The 14,794-nt window shown below is 42.9% G+C and overlaps 5 protein-coding genes across 5 annotated transcripts; 1 reads left to right on the plus strand and 4 right to left on the minus strand.

Moving 5' to 3' along the window:
• Positions 1-5,181: 5,181 nt before the first annotated feature.
• Positions 5,182-5,745, minus strand: METBIDRAFT_76523 (Ran GTPase-binding protein; the record flags this gene model as incomplete). The annotated part of the gene is made up of 1 exon (XM_018858543.1): positions 5,182-5,745. One exon carries the CDS (start codon positions 5,743-5,745, stop codon positions 5,182-5,184), a length of 564 nt encoding a protein of 187 aa, XP_018713998.1.
• A 1,417-nt stretch (positions 5,746-7,162) lies between these two features.
• On the minus strand, positions 7,163-8,397 carry METBIDRAFT_107155 (uncharacterized protein). Its single transcript, XM_018853830.1, has one exon. It carries the CDS (start codon positions 8,002-8,004, stop codon positions 7,309-7,311), a length of 696 nt encoding a protein of 231 aa, XP_018713999.1. The 5' UTR covers positions 8,005-8,397; the 3' UTR covers positions 7,163-7,308.
• Positions 8,398-8,790: 393 nt separating this feature from the next.
• Positions 8,791-10,240, minus strand: METBIDRAFT_9776 (uncharacterized protein; the record flags this gene model as incomplete). The annotated part of the gene is made up of 3 exons (XM_018859459.1): positions 8,791-9,740; positions 9,875-9,890; positions 10,061-10,240. The coding sequence occupies 3 exons, from the start codon at positions 10,238-10,240 to the stop codon at positions 8,791-8,793; spliced, it is 1,146 nt and encodes a 381-aa protein (XP_018714000.1).
• Positions 10,241-10,932: 692 nt separating this feature from the next.
• Positions 10,933-11,531, minus strand: METBIDRAFT_107159 (uncharacterized protein). Its single transcript, XM_018853831.1, has one exon. It carries the CDS (start codon positions 11,343-11,345, stop codon positions 11,010-11,012), a length of 336 nt encoding a protein of 111 aa, XP_018714001.1. The 5' UTR covers positions 11,346-11,531; the 3' UTR covers positions 10,933-11,009.
• Positions 11,307-12,816, plus strand: HOC1 (alpha-1,6-mannosyltransferase). Its single transcript, XM_018853829.1, has one exon. The coding sequence runs from the start codon at positions 11,424-11,426 to the stop codon at positions 12,606-12,608; it is 1,185 nt and encodes a 394-aa protein (XP_018714002.1). The 5' UTR covers positions 11,307-11,423; the 3' UTR covers positions 12,609-12,816.
• The last annotated feature ends 1,978 nt before the right edge of the window (positions 12,817-14,794 follow it).

Raw genomic sequence — 14,794 nt, forward strand, 5'->3', positions numbered from 1 at the left:
GAATGAGTGGTTTGGAATTCTGGGATGAGTGGGTTGGGATTTTGGAATGAGTGGTTTGGAATTTTGGAATGAGTGGGTTGGGATTTTGGAATGAGTGGGTTGGGAGTATTCTGGGATGAGTGGGTTGGGAGTATTCTGGGATGAGTGGGTTGGGATTTTTGGATTGAGTGGTTTGGGACTTTTAGGATGAGTGGTTTTGAGATTATTTGGGTTTCTGATTGGGTGGTGTCGGGATTGAGTGGTGTTGGGACTTTGGGACTAGCTCTGCGACTGTTCTAGATTCAGTGGTTTGGGACTTTCTGGGGCCGCTCTGGGATATTTCTGGGGCCGTTCTGGGATATTTCTGGGGCCGCTCTGGGATATTTCTGGGGCCGTTCTGGAATTGACTGGTTCTGAGACTGTCTCGGGACTCTGCTTCTCTAAAAAACATCAAACCATAGGGTGTCACTGGAAGGATGTAAGGCCCCACCTCCAATAAAAACCATAAAGACAAACCTATAGTATATCGCAACATTGGCTCCGGTAATAAGGCGCGAGCACCAATTCACAACGTCTCAAAGAGGTTGTGGCTCTCCTAAGACGTCCCATAATCAAGGCCAGCCCCTTGAATGAATTAACCAAAATCCATCGTCTCATAGGACATGTTCCTAAGGATAGTTCATTTGATAAGGTGGCAAGACGTACCATTGTCTTTACCTCCTGGATCTTAAAGACACAAGGCTTGAGGACAAAACGTGATGAAAGGCCCAGTGTCAAGTATCTTAAATGTCATTATCGGGTAGAAAACAGGTGCTGGAAAAGCTGGCTGAGACAGTGACGGGCAATGGCGCAGGAAAAGTGGTCGGATCGGAAAAGCGGCGGTAGTAATGGAATGAAGGAAGAGATACCAAAGCAAATTAATGCAAGGAGATTGCGAAATGCTCGCTCTCACTGCAATAAACAATCTTCCTGTTCCATGTATGGCAAAACCTCGGATGTACACCCAAAGCGTGTCGATGAATTTGCAGCTGGAGACCATGTCAAACGGAACAAAACAAAGTTGTGCTCATGGCGCACATCACATTAGTTACTGGCCCTGCGTTGTTTTTCTTTAGTCCATTGATGGCGCAGTCTTTTTCTAATCAACATAGTTGTGGGCCATCAAAATCCGTCATAGAATTTTGTTTCGGTTCCCAGAAGAAATAAAGTATGTCTCGAGCCTGGCATTGATCTTTGTGTCGGGTTTAGTCACGTCAGTCCAACTGAATACTCCTAGTTTTGACTATTCCTGGTGCAATGTTAGCCAGGAGTAGATTTCCGGATTTTTTGTGCCCCCAGCAACGTCTAGTCTCGTAAATTACAAGTCATGTTATTGTGCAATTTCAATGTGTGTCAGGCTACTGCAAATTGTGAACCTGCATACTTCATTTATTGCAAGTACTTGTTCAAATGTTTGTCGATGATAACATCTTCCAAATGTAGAGGGACTTTTTGAAGCCGAAATAAACTTGCAGCTCTGTGTTGATCTCTTGATTGAAGCATTGATTTGGCTCGGGTTTGCCTTCTGACATTGACCCCGAAATGCTCCTCTAATATTGGGTCCAAATCTTAATAGACCTGGAAGAGGTCTTTTGGAGACATCATATTATAGGGTGTCACTGGAGGGATGAAAGAAAGCACCGCCAGCAACTATAAAGAAATAAACCTATAGTAGATCGCAACATTGGCTCAGGTAATACGGTGCGAGTACCAATTCACGAAGTCTTAAAGAGCTCCCCTAAGACGTCTGCCCATTATTAATGCCAACAACTTGAATGAATTATCCATAGTCTCATGAGATATGTTCCTCAGAGCCCGTGACCATAGTTTATTTAACAATACAGCAAGACATACATTTGTCTTTGCTTCCTGGTACATTTGTCTTTGTCTCCTGGTCCCTAAGCAAATAAACCCAACGAGTGATTATAACAAACCAATTAAGTATTTTTGGATTAGGAAGTATCTTGGAGAGCCATGTCGATTAAGTGCATTGGAGCTTGAAAACCGATCTTTCACAACCAGAAGTGCACAATCTCACACTTATTGTAGAGGTGGGTTTACTTCTGAACGCTACAACAGTTTTTGAAACACAACCTTCCTTTGAATCTTGACGCCCCAGCTTCATCATCACGAAAGAAAAAAAGGAGCCGTGATTGAACAGATGGATGGCGGTGAGATCCTTTTTCACCAAGTATTCTTGTTTGTATAATCTTTAAAGCTTTTCTTCAACGTTTTAATCGAATCACAAGAAAACGCCTCGGGCGGAGTGGCGAAATATCGTAGTGACATCATGTACTTTATTATATTATTACAATATTACTAATAATGTATGTGCTACAATAATAGAATATCACCATCTGCTGAAAACGTTTTACTAATTATCTTGAATGAAGTTCTGCACGATTGCACAAAAATGGATAGTAGCTATAAATGGTTGTTATAATGATACTCAATTAAGAATCAATAAAATAAGTGAGTTTTGAATGGACTATCAACTTCTGAATACTAAAATGAGTATTTACTACAAATATCGTATTCTTTTACTTGGGCTTTAACCAAAAAGTTCTTTTATTCTCGGTAAATGGCTTGACTAGTTAACCACGATTAATGCTTCACATTGTCTCAGTCTGGGTCTACTAGTCTCGATTTATTTGTATGGATTTATCTGTCTGGCTTTATTCCTTTGGCTCTCTTGTCTGACTCTATATCTTGGCTAAACGAGCAAGACTGCGCCGAAAATCAAAAGGGAAAGAACAATTCAAACAGAGCTCGATAGCGGAAGTCATATTCAGCATGGTGCCGAAAATTAAAGGTCCTTCGTAAATCGGATGCATGTCAGAAGTTCCCATAACATGGTCTCTTTTAATACAACTGATGTGGCAATGAGAGCGGCATATTCACTCAGTGCTTGGGGCAAGTGATGTCCAAACAACGCAAGCTTTTTTTGCGGTAATCGTTCAGGTCGCCAGCACGCGAAGGAAAACAAAAAAAAAACCCCCGATTCGAGAAAACTTCAGATGATTACAGTCGTTCCCAATCTTTGATCAATAAAAGAAAGCTTTGGGCCAACGAAAATGACTTCATTGACCATGAAGAAGTATTCTTCGTTAAATAACATCTCCTAAATTCTTAAAGTACATTCCCACATTTCAATACAAAAAGTGTATAAAGTACCAATCCATAAACTATTTCCTAATTTTACTCCAACTAATGCATGAATTAAGCTGGTCTCTTTGTCTTCTCTTAATCCATAAGTCCTTGTTCATTTTGGTATTGGCGTTTTCTACGGCAAAAAAGATCCCCACAATGCCTAAGCTAGGAAGTACCCGACTTTTCACAGCGGCCATGACAACATTGTTAGGCGAGAATTGTATTTGTGGCTGGAATATGAGCCACAAACAAGCAAAATACTCGTGTCAGAGAAACTCACCACATCAGTCAAAAATGGTTGTTGATTTTTTGAATATGCTTGGGAAGCATTTGAATGAATGGCTTAATTTTGATATATTTCGATGATAACATGCCTACATAACTTTGTGCTGCGTGGAAGGTTAGTACTGCGGCTAAAGGTTTTACGTGGATGTTGTGGAAATCAAATGAAAAACAGAAACCCGTTCTATATAATGCAAACTCCGGAAACTGGAACTTCCGGACGTCAAAATTGTCAAACATAGAGCAAACTGTTTACTAATAAACACCAACATTAAAGTTAAAGCAGACCTCCCGGCTCGAAAAAGGAACAAAATGGGAAGGGAGTTAACAGAACGCAATCTGTACATGTATTTCCATCTTGATTGCGGCTAAAATCTTGCGCGTCTGGCCAAGACAATCCAAATTAAATGGATTCAGAGAAGACACTCATACAAATGACCGCTGCCACTTGCATGCGCATATTGGTATAAAGCTTTTGACTATTCCAAAATTGGCAACAAATTCCTCTTGACTTGTACTAATCACAGCTCACGAGGGGATCACGACTGCTGCACCAAGACCATTTGTTCAAAAAGTTTAAGAATTAAGAACAAAATTTAGGTGATCAAGAGATCAGATCGGTCGTAGTGTTTGTCATGAACAAATACTTTTAGTATTTTGTAAGGCGTATATATCGACACAAGTACGGACTTCTTTCGGATAATTTTCTGCGGCGAAATGATCACCTGATTATGACTCCCAACATGTGTTGGAATTATGGGCCACCACGACGACATACTTAAAAATAAACTTGTTACTGGAAATTCTTGTTTGTTCCTTCCTTCAAATTACTTTAAGTGAAATATTTAGCATCAAAAGTTAGATCTACTACAAATATGGGTCACTTTTTTCCAGGCTTTTTACTTGAAACTAGGCTGGATAAGGTTTCAATTGACTTTGATAGAGTTTTTATGTGATTACTTTATATCTGATGATCCAGGAATGACTTGTTTACCAGAAGAGCACAATCATCATCCTTTTTTTTGCGCTCTACTTTCTCTCTCAATCTATTCTTTGTTTTAATACATTGAGCGAAATTCTTGCAAAATTCACTGAAATGTTTCAGTTTCTTTTAGACTGTGCCAGGCGGTCGTATGACTCGTCCGAATAATCACAAGCTGATACCAAATCTCTCGATAACGCACGGATGTCATCAAACACTTAAAAACAAGCATGTGCCTCGCGCTAGATTTGCGGCTTGCGGAGACAGATAAACCCAGCATTATGAAGAATGATTTCGACAAGAAAAATCATATTACACGTTGATTCCTCTCTTTTCCAGATCTCTTCTCTTGCACCATACATGTAAAAGCGCAGCAATTGAAGATTTATAAACATTGTGCCAAACTTCGAATTGTCACACGGGCGGCTCTTATGCTCAGTCTTCGCACCATAGCTCCAGCTCTGAGAATGGAGGACTGGTTATATTCAAGACATTTGGGCCAGCGCCCACATGTTAATTGTAGTGCAGTACACTCATATCAGCGCAGATACTTGACAGATCTAACTTTCCCTCAAACTACTCCAAATCCAAGACCATATGGTCTCATCTGTCTGGAAGCACTAAACTCTATGATACATTGCTGAGAGCCGACAAAAAGCCGGGACCTTGTGATGCCATCGAAAAAAGACTAACCTCATGTCTTTTTCTTCAGGAGCCTGAAATGTTTAGGTATACAATCCCGAGTAGACCTAATTAAACAAGCCCCACTCACAAATCTTGAATGTCGAAGCAGCAGTTTTGACAACATTATACGCCAGACCCAACACTGGTTCAGTGCCACTGACAGCATTCTGAGCCATTTGAAAAAACGCGTCCTGACTAACTTCTCCACTCTCATGGGGAACCGTCATAGTTATGAGGATATCAGACTGCGCTTTGACAACTTGCAATAATGTGATGTACATAAAAAGCTTGGTCGTTTCTGTCTCCTGCTTCGAGGGAGCAGGCTTAACCAAGAATGTGTGCACATGCGCCTGAACATCTTCGTTGAAAAACGTCTCTAGAGGAGCCAAATACAAAGGAGCTTCGTCTAAAATATCACCCAAATGCACAGATATGATTTCGGGAAGCGTGGGTGCTTCTACTGTCTCGAGTAAATCCACAATAAGGGCCTGATCTAATTTGTTGGCCTGCTCAAGCAAAAACACCTCCTGGGTATCTGGCACTTCTCGGATATCAGATACGTCAATTGCTCCCTCTGGGAACATCGAGGAAATTGCACCCCCATATAGAGACACCTTTGCAAATCCCATTTTATTTGTCTCCTGTGGTGTTTTGGATATTTTACAAGGCAATGAATCAGTGAGATTTGGGGCCCATGTTTCAGGCGGTCTTGACCCTGGGGGCATTGAATTAAATATGAATTGATATGAGTGAATGATATCTTTGAAAAACAATAGGGGGTATCCACGGAGCTCATTTTACTATCATAGGGAAAGTTGAGTCAGAAGTCTAAGATAACAAAAAAGATTGCAGCACCACAATTTCGCATATGGTCTCCCACTACACTACTCAGTGTGGCCCTATGCTGCTTAACTAACGTTGATCGGAAGGGAAACAGTGCTTCCTGCATGGTATGGCCGCAACCGATATTCTAATACGTAGGAAAAATATACCAATATAACTTTAATTATTAATGGTAATTGTTGACAAGAAGTCTCACCCCAAGCTCGCATTTTTATGTGTTGAAAAAATGGTTTGAGATTGCTTCAATTGACTCCAGATTGATCTTCTGGAGCTGCGGTTGGCCCCAGCCGACAATTCTTGGGAGAACTTTACAAACATATTGTTTTTTTGTTTTCAAAAGAAACATCATATTATAGGGTTCGTCACCGCGATTTTAAAGGTATACACCCGAGAGTGTCGCGAGTCGCAGGAAGTTGGCTTCCTAAGTCCACTACAAGCATCTGTGTTGAGGCGAATACTAAAGCAGACCTATCTCAGGAGTATGACGTAATATCCAATACGCAAACAGGTACGGGACAAGAGGACCGTCCAGGCCGTGACTAACAAAAGGAGGCGAGCTGAGTTTCGACATTTTGTTTGTATATGAGAGCTGTTTAAGGGTTCTTCATTTATATTATTTGTATAGTTTTGCTCCTTTAATCATATGTATTCGCCAAAAAAATGTAGGAACGTATTTAGGGGCTGTCAATTGTTTTCATGCAATATTTCATAGTGCTGTTCCGATCCACTAAAAAAGAAGCCTGTAAATCTGGCAGAATTCATGTCCTTGGAATGGAGAGAGTATAGTTTACTATTTAGCAAATGAATGCGAAGTGGGCTTCCGTTTACTGGGTGCAAAAAGTTCTTAATCCTAAACTAGGAGTGTGAGAAACTAGATGGAGCCTTTGAAAAAAAACTTCAAATCCACTAAACTCAGATTACTAGTAAACTAGGAAAAGAGTCTTGAGGTCTCGAGTGGCTTCCTTGATATTCGGTATCTTTGAGAAGAACTCAAAAAGCAAGCTAATCCTGAAAAGAAAAATTAAGCCGTTGTCTGTTGCACAGCTTTATGTTGTAAAACTTTGTTGGCGGCGTCTCTCACGCAGTTTCCACAAACGTACGGGAATGGTCCGTATAAGCCTCAAAGAGTAATTAATTGATTTTAGAATATGATAATACGTTGACAGCAAAGAGCTACATAAGGGTAAAAATAGGCTTTTTGGGGTAAGATGCGCCTTCTGAATAAGTTTTATTAAGTCGAGCGTATATAACATAAAATACTTCTCAAGCTCACGTTCCTGACTTCTCCGGTCAAGCTGTATACAGAAAGCTGACTCGTTCTAACTGAACAATATCGAATTGAATCGTCTTCATATAACCTCATTGTTGTTATTTGTTTCTTGTTGGTCCGTCAATATGTTGGATATCTCTCGTAACATTTCTTTCTGTAGAAGACTATCTTGAATCTTTACACGCATAGAAGCCATTCCACGCAGGCCTTGCTGCTGTGCTATCGTATCCATAATCTGAGCGACCACACTTGGGGCAAAATTTAGTTCTTCGGAAGTTTTAGTAACGAAGTTAAAAAAAGTTTTCTTGAATTTCCACAAAGCTAGCTGGTCATATCTCCACTTGGCTCCGTATTTTGACTCCCTTTCTAATAGCGAAGGTCTTCCAGGTATAGGGATCTGAAACTCTTTCAATAAAGTAGAAACGGGAATATCTTTTGGTAGCATTCGAAATTCTGGAGTCTTAAAACAATCCTCAACTGTCTTAGGAATCGAATAGTATTTTGAGGTCGGATTTATTTTGATTTTTTTCCGCAGAATCGAATATTGATCATCTGAATGATGGTCATACTTGTCATTTGCCTGCTCAGATGAGTCGAACTTTAGTTTTATGGGAGAAAAAAGCTGAAAGGGTCTGTTGTTTGATTGCGCAGGTGAATCATTCAATATTTTTTCAGGAGACTCATGCTCGATTTTCATTGAGTTCATGATCACCTGTAAAGCCCCCGAAAGTTTTTGTGTCTCATGTTGCAGCGTCTCCATACATTTTTTCAGCATCTCATAACATTGTTTCGTCAGTGCCTCCAAAGAATGCTGTAATCCGTCAATGTTTTGTTTCAATTCGGCAATCTGTTGCTTCAATATTTCATTCGTATTTTGAAGAAGGATCTGATTCTGATTCGCAAATAAATTAACGAAGAGTCCAAAAAGCTCACCCTTCACTGACTTCTCGATGACCTTAGGGATTTTGTTACTGAGATCTCGAAGATCGTTTTGTTACTGAGATCTCGAAGATCGGATTGGAGTGCCTGAACAGTGTTTCGTATGTTTTTGTTGAGAAACTCCATCCCCATTTTGATGTTATTTATCTTTTGCCCGAAAGACGTAGCGAGACTGTCTACCTCATGCAGCTTTTCCTGCGTTTCACTAAACAAAGAGCAGTCATTTACTTTCTCTTTCACCTCTTCCTTGAATTCGAGAAATAGCACATGTTTTGTGATCGGGTGGTTGGAGTAAATACTGTTTGGCGCTAAATCAACCAACAAGGCCAAGTCTTGAAGGATTATCGATCTGAATTTTTTGAGCATCTCTAGAAAGCGAGGGGCTGCACCGTCTCTGTCATCAAACGAGAGATTTGCTTCATCCGTTCTATTTTTCACTTTTGCAAGGACCTCTTCAAGCCACGGAAATATTCGTCTTTGTAGCTCTTCAGGGGGGCGCAACATCCCGAGAAAGGCGATATGGCTCTTCGGGCTTGAACCCACCTGAGAAATGAATGAACTCGTAGGCATACGCCGAAATGTATTTGCTTTGAATCACATCCAAGTTCCATTTTCCACTTCTTTATAATCGAGCTTCTTCAACCAAACAAACTTCTACTTTTTCACCATTTTTCTTTCTTCCTAAACGCGACTTCTTCAAAGATTCGAAACCAATGCTGTCTAGACACATGGATACTAAGTTTTCTGCATAAGCTGGACTAATAGGTCTATGATGCTTTGACTCATCACTGGATGCAAAAAGAACTTTGGGATCATACCAGCTCCCCTTATCCATGAAGTTTAGTGCTCTTCCACCCGAAAGCGGTGCATGTTGATTTTGAAAGTCGAATCGGTACCAGAGCGATAATGCAAACGCTGAAACTAAGCAGATTTCGACATCCTTATTGCGGCATACTCCCAGTATACCTGGTAAGCTGCTGCGGCCCCTAGTGTTTTCTCTTACCAACTGAAATCCTAGAATAGGGACAGTCCCGTGCGAAGTTTCTTCTTCAGAATAGACTGAACCAGAAAGCTCGAGCTCAGTTTTGAGCAGGCCTCGGAGCATTAAATGATGTCCTAAAAGAAATTCCAAAGTCGCGTTTATCCCGTCATAAATATCTTTCTTTCTCCCAGAACCGGTTTTCTCGAGCATGTTTATCATCATGTTCTTGCAGTCTGCAATACTGTACTTCTTTTGGAACATTTTAGCGTTGTTTTTGTTCAAATGTTTTTTCTTTGATTGCTTGAACACAGTCTTTAGTTTTTCTCGGTGGTAATCGTCAAGTAGGCCAAGATATAGAATGTTTAGCCATTTGCGCTTAATTTGCTCCGCCCTTTCTTGTTTATCATGTATTTTCGCCGTCTTGTAGATCCCAAGACATTTTTGCAATACTTGTAATACGTACTTGAAAAGCGGGATGAATTTCGGACCGATTTTACTCTCTTGAGACGCGGGCACTTCGGTCGCAGAGAAAAGAATATTTTTGACACATTCTAGCATGAATTTCCCATCGACTACAAAGTTGGTTTGATCTAAGTTCGTGTGGTTAGACACATAAAGCACATAGCGGGCGATCTGGTAAGAGTACGCTCGCTATGTGTGGGGCTTCCACTGATTATTGCAAGCAACAACACAGGGCGGGAACGGAAGAACAGTGTTTACGTACTTGAAAAGGATCTTTCCTGTGGCATCAAGTTCACCTAGTTTCATCAATCGCGAGTGAGGATTGGCTCTTCGGTTGACATTTCCAAGTAGAACCTTTGGATACACCATACTGTCAATATAGGCGGTGATTTCGGGGTTTATTTCTGTTTCTGTTCTGCGAAAAGTTATTCATTCCGTCGTCTAATACGCTTTGGCTCATTGCTTCGACATATATGGACTGCGGCGTTTCCGAATCGGGTTGCACGGTCTCAGTATCCCTCGGTGAAAGAAATTCGTCCGACTGGCCGTAATTTTCTTCTTCTCCATCCATGTTGTCCTCGACACTGTAGTAGACACTATTATCTTCGAAGTTTAAGATTGCGCTCATGATGACATACCTTAGCTAATGTTGATTATCGTGAAATACAGTAAATAAACACGGTAGCATGACCCCGCATGGATGTACTGATGCACGCGTTGGACCACTTCATAGACGCATCAGTCTCGACTATTTATCAGTGTGCATGCGAGATCGTGTTGCAAGATGCCTCACCTGCTGGACAGAACAACCTTGTGGTCCGGTCCAGCAATCTCCTTCATTTAGCTTTTGACGGATAAGCAAAGAAATACATGCAAGAAAGGAAGCGCGCTCTTGCGGAATGCGCGGGACTTTTTTGACTTCAATGTCTGAACATGTAATAGACAGTAGAGTATCCGCCCCCAGATTACTCTTATCATATGTGCTCTATATATTTCCAAATCAAGTACATTGGTCCACCCGAAAACAGACGTGTGCCCGGAACGAACGTAGTCTGACTCAAAATTTCCTGTGCCTGATTTGCTTAGACACAAGGAATAGTAGGCCTTTTGAAATAAGCGGAATAATTGGAACACCAAAACCCGCGACTTCTGACCGCGAATGGGTAGGAGCGGTCTGCAAAAACCGACCGGCACCCCCGTTTTTTAGTCCCGTTCCTATTCTTTGCACACCCGTTCAGGTTTAACAATCCTACAAGGTTTACAGCAGCTTGGAGAACTGAATACGTTTTTTATATCTGTGCATGGAGCCGCTTGTTCAAAGCAGTGTCTCCCCCGGGTGTGTTCCCAATAGTATTCACAGTATCGAGGCAAGGTATAGTGTTCAAATCGCTTTGGTCTCATAATAGCCAATTTTCTGCAGTATTATTAACAAGCTTTGGAGCCAATCGCTTGTCTTCAAGTAAGGTCCGCAAAACCACCGGCCTATCCGCCAAATACAGTGCGGTGTAGCCGCCTGGTGCCGCGAAGTCCTCACAAATATATCTAGGCACCGAGTTGCACAGCAACACCCAAACATGATGAAGCAACGGAAAAAAACATTCCGTGGAACAGATGCCACTGCGCATGGCAAACACGCCTGAGGCCAATCGCCCTTGCGTATTTGGCATCAGTGCTCTCCATATAGCCCGACCTCGAATGGAAACACCGCGCTCCAGCAGTCTATAAACAGGCATCGGCCTGATGTTCGCGCCATTTCATCATACAACATTCGGGCTCCACTACGCACGCGGCTGGTCCCCACAATCACTCTGATGAAGACCAACAGAATGACAAACCGCCGCAAGTACATCGGCATCACCATCGTACTATTTGTGGCGCTTGCCGGGCTTCTCAGGTGGTCGACTGCCCGAAGTAAGGACACGTTGGCGGCCGACAACTTCAATGGGCTCTACCTGCTTGTGTTCTCCGAAAACGACAAGAAGCAGGACGAGTTTCTCCGCCGGATCGAGAAAATGCACGCCAAGTTCTACGCGCTGCAAGAGAAGCGCTTGGCGCATTTGGAGCAGCAGAACGACCGTCTCTTGGCGCAGATCGAGACGTTGAAGGTGCCGCCTGCCACCATGTCCGTGCGCGAGAAGTTGGTCTACATGGTGCCATACGTGGCTCGCTCGCGGTTCCCTGCGTACATCTGGCAGACGTGGAAGCACGGTCTCAACGACGACCGGTTCGATGCCAATTTCAAGGAGGGCCAGGCGCAATGGGCGTTCCGCAACCCGGGCTTCGTGCACGAGTTGTTCAACGACGACACCAGTCTTGCGACTATCAAGCACCTCTACAGCCACGTGCCGGAGGTCTTGGATGCTTACGAATCCATGCCCGAGGTTGTGCTCCGCATGGACTTTTTCCGGTACTTGATTCTCTTTGCCCGCGGCGGGGTGTACGCCGACATCGACACAATGCCCTTGCAGCCCGTGCCCAACTGGATTCCCGAGAACGTCGAGGCCACGGAGTTGGGCATGATCATCTGCGTGGGCAACGAGGCCACCAGCAAGAACTGGCGTGCCGAGGCGCACCGCAGACTCGAGTTTGGCCAGTTCATCATCCAGAGCAAGCCGGGCCACCCGGTGTTGCGTGAGATCATTGCGCAGATCACGGAGGCCACGTTGGCCAAGAAGCGGGCGTTGCGTGACGGCGTGCTGATGCGCACCAGCGACTCGCCCAACCAGAAGCTCTTGGACATCTCGAGGTGGACGGGGTCTGGTGTGTGGACAGACGTGGTGTTCGAGTACCTCAACGACTACGTGCGCGCGGCGATCTACCAGCTGGTGTCATGGCAGGACTTCCATGCGTTGCAGGGGCCCAAACTCGTGTCGGACATTTTGATCTTGCCCACCAAGTCGTTTGCGTCTGAGCTCGAGGTGCCCAAGGACGGCAAGATCGCTGACCCGATCGCGTTTGCCAAGCACTGGTCGGCAAACATCTGGAAGACCACGTAAACGGGGCATTCACACGTGTGTTTTTGACACTGGGTGTTTTGTTTTCCACGCGGGTGGATTTCCTCAGCGCCCACGCGTGCCATGCGCCGGGGCTTCCTAAAAAGCATGGAGTTTTGCATGGTTGATACAAGGTGCGAGTTGAGAGCCAGAGGTGTACATGGAAGCCAAGTTTGTGAACAACTGCTCGCAAAATAGAGCTCCAGTGACGACTATGTCGACTTCCGAGGGACCATGTGGGTCCTGCCGTGAAGTTCCTGGAGAAGTGTTTCCGGCCACTGTCAACGATATTTATCCGTACTGGACCTAGTATATAACAATACATCTGCATGGACTTTGGTCTCCTTATAGTTAGTTTGTTTTGGGTGGACAGTCCAAGGCACTAAGTGAAATTCTGATTGGATCAGTGATTCCGTCAATGGGACCGATGGGTAACCTGAACTCTAAAACATCACTAATCACTCGCGCCTGGATGAGAATTTCGATACAGCAGAGCCAGAATGGAAAGTGTGCCAGCGAAAGAAGGGCGAAATATCTGGGAATGCTGAATTCGGCAATTGTCTTATTGACTAGCCGTTTGTCTGCGTGTTGTCCTGGGTTCTAGATCTTTGAGTCTAGGCTTGGGTTGGTTTCTATGATTTCCAAGAGTGATGGGTTTGCATGGACAGTCCAAAAAAATACGTTTTTTGGTCTGGGCCAGATTTGAAGAGTACAGATTCTGACTTCGGTGAATGCGAGGTGTCCAAAAGCAGGCCTGGTTGGTCCAGGCGCTGCTGGGTAGTGACACATACGGAGCGTGTCCAGTGTCAAATACAAAGATGTATTTATACGTTTCAGGAGACGAGGTGCCTGATTGATTCGGACAAAACTGTCTCATACTCGACGTTCTGGCACCTGTAAATGGAGAAGCACGGAGACATTTCGAAAGCCACAATATAGCTCATTGAGGTAATTTATATGGGGGCGTCATCACAAGTTAAAGACAGGTATCTTAAGCGAATGAAGTATGGTGTCATATTGGATTTCAAAAGACATTGTTCAGAATACATGTTCTTTGCGAGGTCTAATGAGGCAAAGAGGTACAAGTCGATCCACCACAATGAGCCAAAGAAAACAAAAAGAGAGAAAAAGGCAAGAATATCTAGAGGACACAAATTAATTCGAAGAGACGGACAAAACAAGATATTTCGGGTCTCATATAGTAACATTATGTTCTTCAATTGCTTCACCCCCGACACAGCATATATCATATTCTAATTTTTAATCATATTTCGGTAATATAAATTGCTAGGCCTCACTGCACAATTCAGCAAATGATACATTTTTTATCAGCAAAATGCACAAATCAATACTCCTGCTGCAATACAAACCATATTTAACACCATTTAACGGAAAATCTTGCTGGTTGACACTACAAATAGCCAGACAATCCAACCATGCGCCAAAAATATGGCAGTAAATACAACGAGCATTTAATCGAATCACGTCATTTCACGGCATGTACACCATCGCCTTACACATCCTCTTGCCAGCAAATCTCTAGTCGGCTATCACGCGGATTAATGAAACAATCACATCATAAACTATCTTGCCAATATCAGACCAAAGAAACAAGTAATATTCCAGGCAGATACGCCATAACCGTGTCATAGTCTCGCCAACAATTCTTATGTAATTGTCTTACTTTACATTTCTGGCATCTATAAAAACAGCATCATTTTTCTCAAGTAATATCTTGGTCATCTCGACAACGCTCCCACCAGTATGCATCATCCTTCACTCCAGTGCTACACCTCTCATCACACATGATACCTTTAAACGCTATTCTTTCCTCATACCCATATCAGTCATTACGGAGTACTTTTTCCATGCCTCTGCAGTATCCCTTGATTTTCTCACTAATTATCCCCTTCCTTGTTTCATCAATTTTCCCGTCGGAATATGCACTGGAATCGTACCTACATGTCACAAATGAATCAAATATATCTCTCGCACAATACATAATACATCACCAACGTCATATCATGGCTTTCCAGTTGGCTACGACCGTCTTCCCGAAAACCTACTTTAATATAATCAACACATGACTTTTCTCAAATTTTCACGAAACAACATGAGTATTACGCAATACAACTTTCGTAATAACTACTTCATCGGCATCACATATATCTTACAGTTTTCGCACCATC

This window comes from Metschnikowia bicuspidata, assembly GCF_001664035.1.
Source record: "Metschnikowia bicuspidata var. bicuspidata NRRL YB-4993 chromosome Unknown METBIscaffold_1, whole genome shotgun sequence".
Lineage (NCBI taxonomy): Eukaryota > Fungi > Ascomycota > Pichiomycetes > Serinales > Metschnikowiaceae > Metschnikowia > Metschnikowia bicuspidata.

Coding starts and splice junctions, on each gene's coding strand:
- METBIDRAFT_107155 (XM_018853830.1), bottom strand. CDS start 8,004: ATGCTGAAAAAATGTATGGAGACGCTGCAACATGAGACACAAAAACTT.
- METBIDRAFT_107159 (XM_018853831.1), bottom strand. CDS start 11,345: ATGCCTGTTTATAGACTGCTGGAGCGCGGTGTTTCCATTCGAGGTCGG.
- HOC1 (XM_018853829.1), top strand. CDS start 11,424: ATGAAGACCAACAGAATGACAAACCGCCGCAAGTACATCGGCATCACC.